This window comes from Solea senegalensis, linkage group LG5, assembly GCF_019176455.1.
Source record: "Solea senegalensis isolate Sse05_10M linkage group LG5, IFAPA_SoseM_1, whole genome shotgun sequence".
Lineage (NCBI taxonomy): Eukaryota > Metazoa > Chordata > Actinopteri > Pleuronectiformes > Soleidae > Solea > Solea senegalensis.
Window position 1 is genome coordinate 6545642 of NC_058025.1, and position 18542 is coordinate 6564183.

The following is an 18542-nucleotide window of genomic DNA, read 5'->3' on the forward strand; positions in this document are numbered from 1 at the left end:
GCGTGTTTGCACTAATGGCTTTACAGATTTTGCAGAGATATCCCATTTCCTGGAAAATGTCAAAGTCTGGGTCCAATATGATGCTGCCCTTTGGAGATGGAAATGGAACAAAAAAACAAATCAAAACCATCGTTTTTTTTTTATTTTATTTATTTTTTTGTAAAATCTGGCCCTGCATATGTGTCTTGATCGGGAATGAATGGAGCAGGTGTGACGGCTCACCATGTCTCCAATCACGTGGTTGTCCCTGTGCTCAGTGCGGTTCACTCCCAGGATTCCAAACACGACAAAAACCATGGCCCCGGTGTCGACCAGGGGACGCACCGCCGGGCGGCCGCACACGCCGCCGCTGCAGGGGTTGAAGCCAAACGTTTTGGATGGGTTCGTTTTGGCAGCAGATGAGGAACCTTTGAAAATAGAAGCAGAGAGAAATCTTGCATGGGCGTTTATTTGTTCAGTGTAAAAATATCTCTACAACTGCAGCACTGTGGAGAGAAAAAACCCACTGGAAGGTTCACAGACTGCAACTTTAAGAAGCTGGACTGGAAAATAAAATATTCACGTCACTGTGTTTCTTTATTTCTGTTTTTACAACTCGACAAAAATGATATAGGAATACATGTTTTGACACTAGTGGTAGTGCAGATACTGTTTTCACCGTATGGCAAACAAACAGCCTCAGACTCTCAAACACTGCACTCACCAGTGGAGAGAGGAGAATAAAAGACTCCCTGTGTGGGTCCATCAGGCCCAGAGCTGATGCCGCAGCCAGGCGGGTTGACACACACGCGGCTGGGATGAGGTCTGAGACGCTGCTGTGCAAAGTACAGCCTCCTGAGATGAGAGCGAGAGCAGAGCTCAAATCACACATTCTCCTCTGAAACACTTCAAATTCACTCTTCTTTCTTTTCCTTTCACCTGCTGTGCGTCTGTTGTGGAGTCCCTGCTACATAAAAGGAGAACTCTGGCGTCCAGCCATGATGGGACTCGCATGAGCCAGATGTGATCATCCAGCTGGGGTACGGGTGGTACACATGGGAAACACACACTGTCATTCTGCTGGTGTAATTGCTCTGGGGCTGATTATAAGCCTATTTGGATAAAGCAAGATTAGTAATAAGCTACTTTTAGTGGCACCAAAACTCGACAACTGCTCATAAAAAATACCATTAAATTCACTTTATCTGCTCCCAAACCTGGAACGATGACACTTCTTTGGGCTCTTCGCTGCATAGTTTCCATGGCGAGGGAACGCTGGTGTTGAGGGAGAAGCGATAGAGGGTTGTTGAGGCTCCGAGGTCCAGTTTTGAGATGTGCACTGTCAGCAGAGAGCCTGAAAACAGCACAGTGTGCAATATTTCAAAGTTGTGGAAGAGGCTTTAAAGCAGGTCTGTAAGACATTTATTCTGCTCTATGAAGTCATAAAATGACCACGATGTGTCATCAGAGATAAAGGGACACATGTGAAACTTAAATACTGGCTTCAATGATAATAAAGGTGCAGTCATTTATGTAATTTATAATTTTACATATGCAGATGAAAAAACTTTTTTTATGTTTTGGGCTGTTGCTCCAACAAACGCCCAGTGATGCCAGCTGAGTACTCTACACAACAGACACTGACAGGCAAGACTTTCGTCCATACTTTGCGTTACTTTTGTCCGTCATCGTGCGACGACAGACGAATTGGCGCAATACCACCAGAAAACACGGGGGCAGTCTGGAGTCAAAAGACCAATCAGTCAGGAAAACAACGAATAAGAGTCTATATATACAGGCTTTAAAAAGTGGTGGAAAGTTTATCCCTTAGCGCAGCCAAGAAAGAAATATGACCAAAGAGTTGATGTATTAAAGAGTTCAATTCACTGTTGTCAGGGTTAAATCTAGCGATCGACTGAGAATTTGTCCGCAATCGACTGGTAAATTGCAATCGACTGATCGGCTGGTAGATCGTGATCGCTGGGTAGATTGTTGGGTACCCAGCTAAGATCATATTTTACCTATATTTATATGGACACAACTAATCGGAATAAAAGTCTGAATCTGAATAAAAACATGTCAATCATGCCAATCCAAAAAACTCTTTTTGAAACACTTAAAATTTCATTCCCTGGTGATTAGGTGGCCCCAAGCAGCCGCTAAGTTTGGCTCTGGCTACAATGCTTTGAATTTGGATTACAGTAAATGTTTTAAATGCTAAACATCCCCATTAAATAAATGATTAAATAAGGAAGAGTTTTTATGTGCTGGATGTTTTTACCTGTTTGGTTGGTACCTGAATTCACTTTAGTGTTGGACGTCATCGAGCTCGGACCTTGCTTTCGAGTAGAAAACTTAAAACCTGACACCGAAGTGTGGCTGTATAAAGAGTGGGGCTTCTCCAGGAATACACCTGCAAGCACAACAACAACAAATTTTTTGGGATCTTTAAAGTTAACTGCGGTGTAGATTTATTTACTTTTTCATCACCATCTCACCTGAGCACATGGGGCAGGAGATGCCTTGACCACTGAGGTTGCTTCTCAGAGCCAGCAGAGTCTGGAGGTTTGTGTCCCGGCGGAACAGCAGAGGAGCGTGAGTGGCCGGCCTCAGGAGACAGCAGCAGCCGGCAGATAAGAGCAGAACCAGGAGGAAGACACCTGCACCGAGAGGAAGACGGTGAAAAAAACAAACAAACAATGGCAGAGAGGAGGATCTGATGGGAGTAGATAAAGAGGCTGAAGGGCAGATCAGGAGCAAGGATCAATTAAAGTGACTCCTGAAGAGGACGGGTGAATACTTCATGAGTGGCGCCTGCACTTCCACTGACAAACTGAATCCCCTGGAGGTGAACAGAGATTACAGCACTTCCTCAGTAGTTGTTATTTAAGCTTGAGGTCACTGAATTATTCACCAGGAGCTGAACCCAATATCCAACAAAAAAAACTAAACAAATGACAGAATTTCACTTGCTTCTTTTCCAAAATTAGAATCAGAATCAGCTTTGTTATGTGACTGAACGCACAAGGAATGTGACTCAGTGTATTCCATTTCTCTGTGCTTACAATTAAAAAAGACAGACTAGGTCAAGAAAAACTGAACAAATAAGTTAAAGCTGCAGTGTTTTTATTTATTCTGCTTCTCTCTTCTTCATTAACAAACATGATATAAAAACTCTGTCAAGCAAAACTATCAGACCCAATTGAGCGAGCGTTTGTGTGCATACAGCAACAGCGCACGGGTGGGCGGAGACAAGAAGTGTTTATGATTTCATCTACATCAGATGCAGAAGTGACGTCACGGGAAAAACACATGGATGTCACTGCATCTTTGGCTTGCCATTGTTAGCAATTGTTAGCAATGCTATTGCTACTGATAGCAATGCTCTACACACTATTTTTGGACAAACAAACAAACAAAATGTCTGACTTAATGTGAAACAAATGAGAAAAAAGTGCAATTAAAGCTGGGGACAACTAACTTTCACAGTTGTTGATTTTGGAGTTTTTTTAATGGCGACTGACGCCAACTGAACGCAGCAAACTCTTGCAAGAGCGACCGTTTAAAGCAATGGGTGTCCAAACCTTTTTTTAACAAGGGCCAGATTTGATAATGTGAAGATGTCCTTTCAGACCTTTTAGTGAAAGTTATAGTTGCAAATCTAAGCCACGCAGGAGTGAGAAAAAATAAATAAATAAATAAAAATCGACCTGACTTTCATATCTGGAGTCAATAACAGGAAGTAGATGCACGTATCTGTCTGTCACAGGTGAGTTTCAAACCCAGGACTATGGCTTCAAAGCACAACTACTTACCAGCTGAGCTAAAGGGGATAGAGGATGAAAGAAGATGGATGGATTTATATCAAATCTCACCTAAGACGACTTTACGTCGCTCCACAGCTGGCTCTGCCACTAAGTTCTTCAGGGCCCACTGAAGATTCGTGCTCACCACACCCACGTGCTGCTGTCCTGAAGGTGACAGCGGTGTTTCCACAGACAGGGACAGAACAGCTGCATCACCATCTGTGTCACAGGAACCTGAACCAAGACAATGACGGGGGGTTTGGTTGAGTGTGGACAGGAGCTGTTTTTACTGCCTGGACTCATCACCTTTCCTCTTCTCCCCCCACGTTGCATTCACACAATGACTATAATAGATAAGATAATAATCTCACCTGGCTCCAGCTCCACTGACAGAAGTGCCACATCATCGTCCTCATCTGACAAAGGACTCTGGCTCACTGACAGGCACGGGAACAACCTCCAGCTTCAGCAGGAGGGAGAGACAGGGGAGGAGAGAGAGAAATGGCGGAATTACAAATCACATGTGGTGTCTCACAACTACAGAGACCCTGAAGGTCAACGCAATGCAGCATTTCAAAAAACACAACATTTCACGCACAAAAAAACATTTCAGAAAACACTTTGATATTTAAGAAAACACCTCAGCATTTCAGAAAACACTTTGATATTTCAGAAAACATTTCAATAATTCCCAAAAAAAACATGGTAGAAAATTATTCATCGTCTAAGACAACCCTTAAAAATGCATAAAACACTTCAATGTTTAAAAAAAAAACAAAGAAAAACACTTTTAACAAAATATAAATACAAATTGCATTTCAATAGGGTTTTTGCAACCTTGTTGCTCGAACCCTAATAATAAAAAAAGCATTACAAAAACACACATTTAAAAAAATAACGAAATTCAAAATCTCACCCAAAAGAAACACTTAAAAATGTAAGAAAATGTTTAAAAATTCTAGAAAAAAGAGCATTACAGAAATCACTGTAATATTTCAAAAAACACAATTTCACAAAATAATTACTAAGAGCACTTCAAACATCTGAGGTGTTCTGTGTTGTTTTGTGAAACTGAGTTTTTCAGAGATGTTCAAGTGTTTTCTCTCTGAAATGTTCAAGTGTTTTCTGTGATTTTTGTCGTATTTGGTTGTAGTTTAAAACATTTTGTTCGGTCAAACGGTTTCATTTTGTGAAAAGGTGAAGTGTTTTTCGACGGATGTTCAAGTGTTTTCTCTCTGAAAAGTTCAAGGGTTTGCTGCATCGTATCGACCTTCAGGGCCACCGTAGATTTTGACATAAACACAGGCTAATTCCTGTGTGCAGTGAGGACAAATCACTGGGCTACAATGAGAAATAAAGAGTTATGTAACAAAACTCAAATACTCTGATACTGCACAAAAGGAATAGACTAGCTGGGTCAGGAATTGAACCCACAACCTTATAGTCAAAAGACAACTCTTCCTACCACTGAGCCACAATGGCTCAATCAAAACTGCTCACTTTTTGAGTACATTTTATATCAGAAAATTACTTTTGATACTTAGTACGGTAAATGTCATATAAGACTTTTACTTGCGTAATATTATAAAAGGTAAATTCTAAGTAAATTTTCTGGTAAGATACTTTGAAAGTAAAGGGTACTTTACTCAAGTACCCCTTTAAGGCACATTATACAAGACTGCTGATCATTAATCTATCCCATGTTCACATGAAAATAATAATATATATGGGAATTAATGACCCTACTCTTGTGTGTTGATCAGAGTTGTGATTTACAGTTTAAAGTCAGGAAGAAAAAGGACTCACCACTTCACCCATGCCTGTTCACGTGGCTGCACATGCCGAGCCCAGATACACAGAGCGGCCGGCATCAGGACGGACACCCACAGCCAGCAGCAGCTGACGATGAGCGCCATGAAGAGACCGAAGTCATGCACGGCTGGAATCTGACACGGAGCGCAGTGTTAAAAGACCTTGAAACATTTAATTTGGGGCTTATCACATTAAAATAGCTCTCTGCTGCTGAGAGAAGCACTTCCATTCAGCCGTGACGGAGCAGTCACTTGTACGTCCTGCACAGATCCTATTAAGCGCACTGTTATTTTTGATCTATGATTACCTGAGAGAAGGTGTTGGCAGCGTAGGCAGCCGCAGTAGTGAAGGAGGTGAGGAAAGTGGCTCGGCCGGCAGTTTTTATGGTGTAAATCATCCTCTGCTGCGGCTGACGCAGGTGAGAGGCCTGTCTGAAGGTGCTGATGAACACAAATACATCGTCCACCCCTGAGATAGAAGATGAGAAAAGTGCTGTCACACACATAAAAGTGGCATTGACACTCTGAAACAAGCAGAAAAACTGGTCTTTAAAGGTCCAGTGTGTAAGATTCAGTGACTTCCCCTACTCTTCTACTACTATTACCACAACTACGCCTAATTATAATCATAATACATTAAATTTAGTGTTTATTTTATTTTTTGATTCCTTAAATTCAGTAATTATTGTGTATAAACAAATTTACGAAAAGATGGGATACAATACGATAACAGCAAAAAAATTATGTGATAGGATAAAATACTATAAGATAAAAGATAAGAAAAGATACCATAAGATAAGATAACAATACGATACGATACTATATCATACGATGCAATACGATGCAGTATGGTATGACACAATAAGACACTGCTTCGAGCTGCTGTAGAAACATGGCAAACAAGATGTCAGCCCTTACCTTAAGTTCATTACCATAGGTACACAAAAAAGCTTATCCTAAGTTAACATTATTTATTTTAAAGACATAAAATATTCATAAAAACATACTTTATGGGTTTGTTATACACTGGACCTAAAGACTTGGGAGAGACACTTTTTTTTTTCTTTCTCCTCACCAATGCCGATAATGACAAAAGCTGCCACTCCGTTGAGAATGCCCAGATATCTCACACCAAAAACAACGTGGTATAAGAAAAGTGCCATCAGGCAACTTAGTCCGATGCTGGCCAGTCCGAAGAAAGTCAGAAAGACTAGAGAGAGATGAGGAAACAAGAAGGAGATTATCGAGGGGCACTTTAAATACGTACACATCCATTTATCTGTCTTCTACTGCTTTATTTATCCTCCACTTGAGGGTTGTTGTGCCTCAGCTGACAGAGAGCGATAGGCGGGGTACACTCTGGACAGGTCAGAAAAACAACCATCTGCATGTTTTTGGACTGTGACAGGAAACCAGAGAACCTGGAGAACACATGCAAACTCCATGCAGAAACGGCTCATGAACCCCGGTCTTCTGGCTGCAAACCACTACACGTATGAAAAAAGACAGAACGCGTGCATACTGTACCGGAGAAGGAGGTGAGAACAAAGACGAGCACAGTGATGCAGCCTCCACTGATGACGGCCAACATCATGTCGTTGTAGAAGATGTTCCTCACCTCGTCGTCAAACAGCTCCGTGCCTCCGTACAGCACCTTCACCTGACTGCAACCAGCAAAACAGGCATGCGACGATTTCAATTAGGGATGCGCGATATTATCGGCACAACATCGGTATGAGCCGATATGATGAATGAGTGAAACAGTGGACTGAATAGGTCGCTGCCTTCTACTACACTTAGTGTCGCACAACTATTATTATTTTATGTTTGTTTATTTTGCACAATGAAGAAAATGCATATCTACATCTGCTGCGACATGAGTATGAAAAATATTCTGTTAATTCCATGACAGAAGAGACTAAATGATCTCTGCACTATGGCTCAATCCTAACTCTTACTTCTAAAACTAAAGTACATTTAATATCAGACAATTACTTTTGATAGTACAGTAAATTATGAGTATATACTTTAAGACTTTTACTTAAGTAAAATTAGAAAAAAAGTGACTTCAACTTCTACCAAAGTCATTTTCTGGTAAGATACTTGTACTTTTACTCAATTATCCCTTGAAAGTACTTTATACAAGACTGGTGGGTTTTAATGTCACCGTACAGCACTTTGGTTGTTGTTTTTCAAAGTGCTTTATAAAACTCGATTGGATAGTACATGAGATGAAGGTGATGTTCTGTGATTAATGGGGAAACATTCATTCAAACGATTTGTGTTCCTGACCTGGTGGACTGCTTGGACAGGATGTCTGCGTACTGGACCACAAATGTTTTGAAGCGTGTTCTCTGCTCGTCAGTGCGGTCCTGCAGGGAATAGTAGGAAGGCAGTGGAGCACCAAAGTGGATCTCACTGCGCAGGAGGGAGGAGGAGAGACACTCTGGGGACAGACTCTCGTCCACGTACCAGTAAAACTGTGGGTGGGTGATGGCCAGACTCAGAGAACCTGGAAAGCAAACACACACACACACAGGGCAAATCAACACAGCTGGAGCTCAGCTCGCTTAAAAACTACCAGCAGACAAACTCCTGGCTGTGGACTCACCTTGGACGTCAGCCAGGTCTGGGCCCATGCCATCGTAGTAGATCTTGCCTCCTCGCTCACTGGGGTAGAGGTAGGACAGGAGGGAGCTGGGTGGGGAGCAGTAGGACGGTCCCAGAGGCAGATCCCTCAGCAGCTCCAGAGGCTTCCAGCAGAACTGATGGAACTGAGGGTGCTGCATGAGCAGTCGCTCCACACGGTGAACCGTCTGCAGACGTTCCGGGGTGAAGATATTGCGATCGCCCTCCCCCTGAGCTACAAAGACCAGCTCGATCCTCCAGAGAGCCTGACTCTGAAGGTAGTAATTGGGAGCAAACCTGCGCCTCCTAATGAGCGACTCAGTCCCATTTCTCTCCACAGATCTCTCCTCTGCTCTTTGATTAGAGCGTTTGTGCTTCTCCATTTCCTCCAGACCCAAATCAGTCACTGTCTTTTTATCTGTTCTCACTGCAGCTCCTCGGGTCTGGTTATCTCCTGCTTGTGAAGGGTCATTTCGGGGAGTGGAGGACCTCGTGTCCTCACTGTCTGTCCTGTTGAACACCATCTGTCTGCCTAGCTTCTCCAGCAGAAGCTCCTGCAAGGCCTCTGACTCACCAATGTCCAGGTCTCGCCGACGTCTGTCCCACGACCCCAGCTGAGTCTTCACGGCAATGGTGAGGGCGTCGAAGCGCTCGGCTGAGAAGTGACTGTGAACCTCAAAGGCACTGTAGGAGAGGTCTATGTCCAGAGGAGGGCAGTAGAGGAGCATGTAGGCAAATAGGGCACATGGCAGCAGGACGGCTACTCCTAAAACCAGTCCACTGGCCAAGGGCTGCGTGTAAATCCACCCCACCATCCTCCACACCCCACACACTCCTGCGTCCCCGGACAAACAGCCCTGTCCTGCTGCCTGAGCTTCTCCATCCTCCTCCTCCTTCTCCTCCTCATCCTCCTCCTCTTCCTCCTCTCCTCCCCAGCTGGTCTGAAACAGCAACGGCTCATCGTCCACATCCATGCTGGCACCTGTCAGTGACACATAACATCACTGATGTCTTCTAGTTATGGGACACATGGGCACAGAATAGATGTTTGAACCTCAGACTGTCTTTAAAAAACTGGACGTAGTCTTCTGGTTTCACTGAAAGAGGCTTTTCTGGAAGTAAAGATATACTGAATAGCCACTAGGGGGCACCTCCACTGGCTCCACCGGCTCAGTGTGAATGGAAGTCAAGGGGAAAATTAACTTCTACTTCTCACTTGATTTAAACATTTCCCTGAGACATCAATGGTCTCAATCACTAGTTTCAGGTTTGTCAGTAGAACATCAAGTCAATTTTGTAAATCATGCTCTCATTTAGAGGAATAAAGCCTCACTAAGCACATACTGTAAAAACATGTATGCACATATGAGTGGATACCAGTGTGACTGACAGCTAGTGTTGTCCAACTGGTGCTGGACAAATAGCAAATCTTTGATTTTTCAGTCAGAAGACTACATGCATTATGTACATGGTCTATACCAGTGATTCCCAAACATTGGGTAAGGATCCACAGATGGATTGTGGGAGATTTTTTGGGGGGAGTTTTTACTAAAGAATATCTTTGAAATGATCCATGTTACAAACATTTCTGTAAATGAGTCCCTATTCTATGGTCAAATTTGTCATTGTTATGATTGATATTGTGGCAGAAATGATGAAGAGGTTAATAATCGATTGCTAAATGAAACGTTAACTATTTTTTTAATAGCTAATTAATCGGTTTGGGTGTTTTCTTTCTTCTTAAATGTGAATAATAAATAATAAAAATATTAATCGTTTTGGTTTGTGGACAAAACGAGACATTTGAAAACATCATCATTTCCAGGTTTGAGAAAACATCGATAAACGTTTTTCAACATTTCCTTGACATTTTATGAGCCAAATTGCTTAACGCTCAATCAAGAAAATAAATGTCAGATTCATCGATTATGAGAATAATCTTTAGTTGCAGCTCTCTGGTAATGATTCTTTGCCATCCTTTAAAAAAGATGGGTCATTGTTGTACAGAAAGTTTTGTAGAAAGTCTTTGCCATTGATTCAAACATTTGACAAAAGGAGGGACATGGTCACGTCCAAAGTTCTGCTCAGCGAGCAAACACTGCGACTTGACTCAGTGACTGTGTCCTATGTAGTGAGAAAATAGTCCTCAAGTGCTTCTGAGAGAAAATCATTCACAGGCTTCTGCTTTAAGATGCTGAGCACAAGATCTTCAGGGAGGGCGAGACGGACCAAAAGCTGCAATTTAATTATTTTCCCTGTCGACACGTGTCAGCCATTATCACCGAGAGACGAGTCCACAGGTGGGTTTGCACACAACAAGCGTCCACGTAGCACATTCTTCTCTGCAGCAAATCATCTCACCTGTCTAATTACTGACAGCGAGCGCGAGTGAGATACGAGACAGAGTGGCAGTAATAAGACAGAGTTTATCTGCTGAGAGTGGCAGTTTTTTAACTAATTGTCTCAATGGATGCCACTTTCTCCACTTCACCACACACACACACAACCTTGTTCTTATATCCATGTGAGGACACACCATAGCATGCATAATGCATTCCCTAGCCCCTTACCCTAACCATCACAACTAAGAGCTTAACCCTAATAGTTGGCCCAACCTTAACTTAAACCCAATTGTAAGCCTAAACCTAAAAACAAGTCTTAACCCTGAAAAAGCCCTTTAAATGTCCCCACAAGGTCAAAATGTGCAAAGTTAGGTTTGTATGTTTTGTGGTTCTTTAGGTCCCCACAACATGGCTAATACCTGGAACACACACACACACACTTGTTTTTATATCTTAGTGAGGACACATCATTGACATAATGCATTCACTAGCCCCTTACACTAACCAGTTACACACAACCGTGATGGTGCCCTAACCATAACTACTACTGATCTAAGCCTGACCTTAACTTCACCCTAACCCTTAACCCAAGTGTTAACCCAGAAAAAGGCCCTTAAAGTTGTGTGGACTGACAAAAAGGCCCCACAAAGATAGAGACTCTAAACCATATAACATGTCATCACCTTAAAACTCGATTGTTGTCCCCATAATCTGACAGTTTTACGTCCCCACCACATGAGTAATACCTAGAACGCACACAAACACAAACCTGATAGTGCAGTGTGCATTCAAATGTCTGCTAAGTGCAGCGATGTATCCGTTCGGTTAGTAGTAGTGATTTCAGGTCGGTCAGGTTCGATGTTGAATGTTTATTATTATTTGTAAAAAAACATAGATGCGCTCAGCTCTGCAGCTTCAAAGACAATCCATCACAAAAACAGAGGGATTCACAGATGATAGCTACTGTCCGATCAATGTTGGTATCAACTTTTGAGACTCGGACCGTCTTGTTACAGAGAGGACGGACACACGAGAGACAAAACCTGTTGTTTGTTTGGTCTCTTGCACACATGAACACCGCTTATTTCTAAAATGGGAAAATGTGTCTGCTGGAGAGAAAAAGCACCTGATGTGTGTCCAATAAAATCTTGTGGATGTGTTTCACAGTCACATCATTAACGGTCTCCACTCTTCACTCTCTCAGAGTTTGTTTTTCGTCAATTCTAATCCACTTTTATGCTGGATTTCCCCCCCCCCCACTTTTGACAGAGATAAACCTGCCGAGTAGAGAACCAATAGTTTCACCACTGTGTCTAATATTCTGTGAAAGAGGGAGCAAATTTTTGGGTGTTTATCATAATCCACACGGCGCTTCGGCTTCATTAACCACGGTGTCATGTAACTGCACACAAGGACACCACTGCACCTCTTAATGGTGGCACTGCTGCCCACGCAGTGTATGAACCTTGTGCTCTCTTTACATGACACATTTAATAACCGTGTTGGGATGTGTGTGTGTTTAAAAGTGCAAAAAAAAAAAAAAAACAGATCACAAGGAAAATAATTTGTCTGAATTTGCAGGCTGTCATCTGAAGGCAGCGGCGCGGATCATCTGTGCCCTTCATGTGCCGTTATTATTAAAACATTTCACCGCAGAAGCAGAAGCAAACGTGACCAAAACGACGTGACCAATCTCTGATAAGTACACGAGATATGGATGTGCGTTTACACGGCACAGCTGCTCATTCTGGTAATTAGGTGATTATTATCCCGTTACATTTCATCTCCATCTTGTTTTGATGACGCTTCTCTTATCAACAGAGGACAGGAGGAGACGAGCAGACATCAAACGTGGGCACAAGAAGACAGAAAAACAGGAATAATTCAAGAAGCAAAACTGCAATTCAAATCTTTGTCCTGTTCCTTAGAAATTAAGTTTTGCCTCATTAGGACCAGGTTTTTGGTCTCTATGATCAGTGTTTATACCAGAAAAGACAAGCTCACCTAACCTTAACCATCACAACCAAATGCTTTAACCTAACCTTCACCCTAACCCTTAAACCAGGTCTTAACCCATAAACATCCCTCACCCATTCATACAGTGTGTCTGTGTGCAGTGCTGTCTTCATATCACACATCTTTCACACGCTGCTGACAGAAGCAACATGGGGTTAAGTGTCTCGCCCAGGGGGGGACACATCAGCACGTAGACTAGAGGAGGCAGGAACAGGAGCCTTGTCCTTGCAGCTGAGAGACGACTCACTCGACCTCTCACATCCACAGCCATGGTTGTTTTTTTAAGGTGTAACAGAATGTCAGGACCAGACAAAATGTCCTCACTCTCACACGCACAGCTATTGTTTAAAGGACACTGCATTGATTTCCATTCATTTCATTCAATCTCTAACCTCCAGTTCCTCAGAAATGAGGTTCTGCCTCACCCATGACATTCACCCATTCACACAGGATGAAGTTCTGCCTCATTAGGACCAGGTTTTTAGTCTCCATGAGGACTACTGGTCCTAAGTACACACATGAGCACACTCATCCACAGCCATGAACATGAGGACCCAGGCAAAATGTCCTCACTTCCTGTGGTTAATAAGGTTGTTTTGGTCAAGTAGATGTTTATACAAACACACACAGAAGGACACTGCATTGATTTTCATTCATTTGGACAACTTAACCAAAGCGTTATCTCTAAATTTAACCATAACCACAATTCAACACTTAGCCCTAAACTTGTGTTTATGCTAGAAAAGACACAAACATACACACACATTCTTGTGAAGACACTCATAATGTATTTCCTAGTCCCTTAACCTAACCTTAACAATCACAACTAACCCTAAAACCAAGTCTTAACCCATAATCAGTCCATTTATGGGTTCATACTACAGTTTTGACATTCACCCATTCACACAGGATGAAGTTCCGCTCATTAAGACCAGGTTTTTAGTCTCCATGAGGACTACCGGTCCGTGTTTGTGCCAAAAGGAAGATACCACACAAGACACCACAGCCATCACACTTCAAACTAAACCAGCAGCACCTCAAACATCAGTGAGAAGAAATCGTGCTGTTTAATATTCAAGGAACAAGAAAGAACGAGAGAAAGACAGAAAAAAAAAAGTGTGAGGAGAATCTCCTCATCTCCACATCTTCATTTCTGTCACTTTCATCATCAAAACCAGGCTGATTAATGCTGCACAAGGCTGACAGTTCCAGGAACTCATTAGAGTCTGATAGACGCGGCGCTTATTAGACAAGATACAAGATCTCAGCTGCGTCTCCTCATGCTCTCCTCTGCTCAGCAGCAGTAGCAGCAGCACAGGTACAGGAGGAGGAGGAGGAGGAGCAGATAACTACAGCGATGCATGGCCTCGGGGACGCACCGCTTTCTCCCCCCGTCTTGATGAGCCTGACGCCGCCTCGCATCCGAGGAACATTGCAGCTCATGCACAATAATTATGAGCAGTGTACAGCTGCACTGTGAGCTCCCGGGTGCAGAGCCTGGTCTAACTAATGTGTTTACAAGCTGCCAGGATTGTTCAACACGGCTATTTTTCTGCACAGATTGGGGGGGGGAGAACTGTTGCTTTGCAGGTGCACATTAAAAATAATATGGCTTTCAGGGCTTCTGCATGAATTGGAATAACAAATGCTGCCTGCCATATGGCTCAGTCTGTAATAAAGCGACTGTATTTTCTGCTTCTTCCTTTTTTTTTTGCCTCTTTGTCTGGAGACGTGGGCTTGAAATTTAAACAGAAAAAGGCACAGAGAGGCCATTAAAACCCATTCACCCTAGAATGAATGAATCAATGGAAAATAATGAACCTGCTCTGTGATTTTTTTTCTTCTTTTCTCTTTAAATAATACTTATTGATTTTCACTTTTACCTCTGGTCAAAAACTGATTAGCTGCATTATAAGATGCAACAAAACAGGCACAAAAGACACCGCGGCATATGACAATACAACTAAGATTAACAGAGAGAGAAAAAAATAAATCAGCTCACTTTCAGGTTTCATTGATATTATATCCATTAATCATGCGGCATGAGCTCAAAGGCTGAATTTGAAGGAAAAACTGCAAAAAAGATCTTAGATGAGGAACATATATTCAAACGAAGCTCAATCACTGAGGTGAATCTTATGTCCAAACTAATTTATCGAGACATCAGAGACGTTTAGTTCAGGAATCTGTCTCGTCACTCTCAATTATGTCAGATTTAAAACAATATTCAGCACGAAATGAGGTAAATTTGACACCTTTACGGTCTTCATTCTGAATGAAATGTCCTTTTCAAAATGTGAAAATACTCTGGAGGAGATGACAGGATGTGTTTAAGTTTGTGTCTAAAGCCTGGGGAAAATGTCTGGAAGAATAATTTGTGTAATATTACTGGAAATGTAAGTTCTATTTTGTCTATCTGGTCCACATTCCTCACTCATGGTGTCCTGTAAGTCACAACAAGAGAAAGAAATGAGTGAAAGCAATAAATATTAGGTGCTGCAATTAAACTTGGGTCATAAAATGGTCCTTGAAACAATGTTTAATGTGAAAATGTTCACATTTAAGATGCTGGAAAAACAGATAAGGTGCATTAATTAAGAAAAAAAAACAGCACTCAATCTGATTGTCAGAATAGTTGATGAATAATTTAGTAATTGATTAATAATGGATTAATCGACACAGCCCTGATAAATATACAATCAGGGTAGTAGCTGAGAAAAAGAAAAAAACGGTTTCCACGCTTTAAATAAATTGATGTGTTTTTCCTCTCTTTATCGAACAGTGAGCCCAGGTGTGGATGTTGTTACACCTGTCCGTCAGCTGTAGATTCATCATTCTCTGAATTTCATGGACTGTGTTTGTGTATTTTCAGGTCGTGCCGTGTGTCATGTTCAGCCGAACGAGAGGGCGAAGTGAAAACTCAGCGCTGATTTTCTCTGTTCGTTTGTGTTTCTTTTCGGTCCCCACACAATAAAACACACATACATATATATACTGTACATAACACTGAGTGTCAGCACTTCTTACCCCGCACTACATCTCAGGATGGTGTCAGGTAGTTAAGGTGGGAGCGCAGAACCTTTCACTACTCATCACCACCACCATCATCATCATCATCATCATATCTCTCCACCCTTCATTTCTCCGTTCATCCCTCACTCTTTTTTTTACCCCTACCCATCTATGAGTCTTTTGTGTGTGTTTTTTTTTCCTCCCCACAGAGGTGAGAGATTTGTAACCTTCCAACACTGACAGCGGCTAAAAATAAACCTTCCACTCTCGCTCACTTTATCTGGTCTCCATCTCATCCAGTATGGACACCACACGCTGCCTCTGGTGTAAACTCAGCCAGAATACCAGCTCGCTTTAAAGAGGCATTGATTCCACCAGCCGTGCTTTTTATGAGTGCAATATTTATGCATGAGCGCACATGCAGTTTGGACTTCTTCTTTTTTTTTTCTTTTTTTCTAAACACGCACAAATCAAACTGCATTTGCACCTGACAACAGCAGCGTTCATTTCCCCTCACTGTCTCACACTGAAGGACACGCAGCGCTCTGTGTGAGGACGCCCGTGTGAAGGAGCGATTTCTCTCACTCTGGCGAACACAAAGGGGAATAAATATGAGAAATACAACCAGAGGAAGGTAGTTTCTTTTTCACACAATGAGAAAAAAAAAACTTCACATAAAGGAAAAATTGTTCTCCAAGCAAAACCAGAACAATTTTGACACTTTCTGCCTCATTTTCCCCACATAACTACTTAAGCCCTCTGCCTTGACTTCTCACTCCTTCAGTGTTTCTATGAGACGAATCATCATCATCATCATCATCATCAGCCCCCCCATCAAAGAAAATGCCTGCAGCATCAGGAGGAGACTTACCTGAGGCTGATTAGATAAGAATTACAGGTGGAGTGTTCAGGCCTTCTGGGTCCACTTGTACTGTGGGCAACTTCAAATTCATCTGCTCCGCACTCTGCTGGGGGGACAAAACACATTATTTACACGTTTATTGTCACATTTAATAACTCATGAGGGAGAGGGAGAGACAGTGGGGGACTCTCCACCTCTCCCCTCCACACTCTACAAGAATCCTCTAATCTCAGCAGTTAATAATGTGCTGTTTTCCTCCCCTTATATTCTTCCCTGGTTGTTTCTCCTTCTCCCGTGCTCCCCTCCCCTCCTCTCCTCTCTTACCCGGTTGTCCAGGCGACAGAGTCAGTGAAAGACATTTCTTCGCAGAAGCTCCTCTCCCTCTCTCTCCTCTCCTCTCCTCTCATGGCTTTGTTCAGCCTGTTCTGCTGCCTGGCTCACCAGTGGAAGCGAGATGAGGAGGAGGAGGAGGAGGAGGAGGGGGGGGAGAGAAGAGTGCGAAAACCTCGCATTCTCCTCTGATGAGCAGCGTGAAAGCCCAAAAGGAGGTTTTTAAAAAAAAACGACTCATAAAGGCACATCAGAGCGGTTCTGCTCCGGCGCGGCTGCCTTTGAGACACCGAAAGGAAGGCAATTTGTCAAGATGCGGTGGCCAAGCCCCCTCCCATCCTGTCAGCGTTGGTATGGTCTAGTCTGGTCTCGGTTGGTGGGGAGGTGGGGTGTGTTATGAGAGAGTGATGAGAATGACTGTGTGAGACAAAGTGTAGGCAATTTAAAATAATCACCTGAAGTAAGACTTTATTAGCTCATGGTTAATTTTCATTGTTAAAGCGTCTGTTAAAGCGACTGTTAAACATGTGTTTTTACTTCTTTGTGCACAAGTGCAGTGTGAGTGAGGTTCATCTTTAGGTTGTATTTTAGTCCAGAACTTGAACCCAAGTCCTGATTTCCAGTATTTTGACTCAGAAACTTTGGAAACAAGGATTTTTTAATTGATCCATTTATCACCTATTCATGTTTTTTAAATATGCCCAAATAAGCCACTAGATATTGATTGCTATATTAACACTAACATTATTCATTGTAAGTCTTCCAACAGGAAGGTCAGGGTTCCATCCCGTTAACTGCAAATTGCTGCTGCTGCATGTAAGTGGGTATGATTATAGACGCGTGATTGAAGAATTGCCACATATAAATGTGCCGTATGAACGGGAGTGAACGGCGAACCTGTAGTGTAGAGCACGACGACGAATGCAATGAATGAAAAGGTGACGTTTGCTGTTGTGCAAGTGCTTGAAAAAGCGACATTCGTTTGTGTGATGTGTCAAAACGAATCGATTCATTTTCATTTGAAAAAGATGACAACCAAGTCATTTTTGTTCATTGTAGAACCGTTACATTTAACCATGGATCACTGAACTCGTCCGGGAAATGGACTAAGACACAACAATGACGACGTGGGCTCAGAATAATGTGGACTTTTCTCTGGTGACATGGACTCAATCACTAGGGAATAGACTGACTTTTCGTTGGTGACTCTGACTCAAACATTTGGACAAAAACTGGGGACTTGACTCCGACTTTCCTTTGGTGACTGACTTAAAAACTGAGGACTTGCTGCTGACTTTTCTTTAATGACTCTGACTCAAACACTAAAGAACTCCACTAAAGCACTGCTTGTGCCGGTAGAGTTCTCTCTCCTAACTTCCCGGCGCTCATCTAACATTAACACATTCAGTTTATCCACCACATGTCACTTTTCATATCTTTCTACTAAGATTTCTTCATTTTAAAAAATCCATCATCTAATTGGGAGCTGAAAACTCTGAGCTGAATGCAGTTTTTCGACATTGGTGTGATGTGACAAGAGGTATGGAGAATCATGTGTGTGTGTGTGTGTGTCAGCACCCTTGAGGACACTGCAGATCCCTCTGACCAAACAGACTTTTTTTTTTCTTCAGTCACTTCAGATCAATATCGAAGCAGAGTGAGTTTAGTGGCATCTAAAGCTGCAGCACTGTGGGAGACAAACAGACAAAATCTCGTGAAAATTGATCAATTGTCATAAATGCACACTGTCAATAAC

The 18542-nt window shown here is 42.4% G+C and overlaps 1 protein-coding gene across 1 annotated transcript in view; it reads right to left on the bottom strand.

Annotated features, from left to right (window-relative positions):
* The window catches only part of disp3 (dispatched RND transporter family member 3), a 19401-nt gene extending 897 nt beyond the window's left edge, over nt 1-18504 (bottom strand). The window contains exons 1-17 of the mRNA XM_044025943.1: nt 18365-18504; nt 16466-16559; nt 8208-9206; nt 7889-8108; nt 7124-7260; nt 6672-6806; nt 5905-6065; nt 5592-5731; nt 4157-4248; nt 3855-4019; nt 2478-2639; nt 2276-2392; nt 1197-1333; nt 919-1091; nt 704-834; nt 223-407; nt 3-88 (exon numbers count right to left, since the gene is read on the bottom strand). Coding sequence (XP_043881878.1) covers nt 3-88; nt 223-407; nt 704-834; nt 919-1091; nt 1197-1333; nt 2276-2392; nt 2478-2639; nt 3855-4019; nt 4157-4248; nt 5592-5731; nt 5905-6065; nt 6672-6806; nt 7124-7260; nt 7889-8108; nt 8208-9198 — 3032 coding nt within the window. The 5' untranslated portion in view covers nt 9199-9206; nt 16466-16559; nt 18365-18504. The remainder of the gene's footprint in view (nt 1-2; nt 89-222; nt 408-703; nt 835-918; nt 1092-1196; nt 1334-2275; nt 2393-2477; nt 2640-3854; nt 4020-4156; nt 4249-5591; nt 5732-5904; nt 6066-6671; nt 6807-7123; nt 7261-7888; nt 8109-8207; nt 9207-16465; nt 16560-18364) is intronic.
* Between the last annotated feature and the right edge of the window lie 38 nt (nt 18505-18542).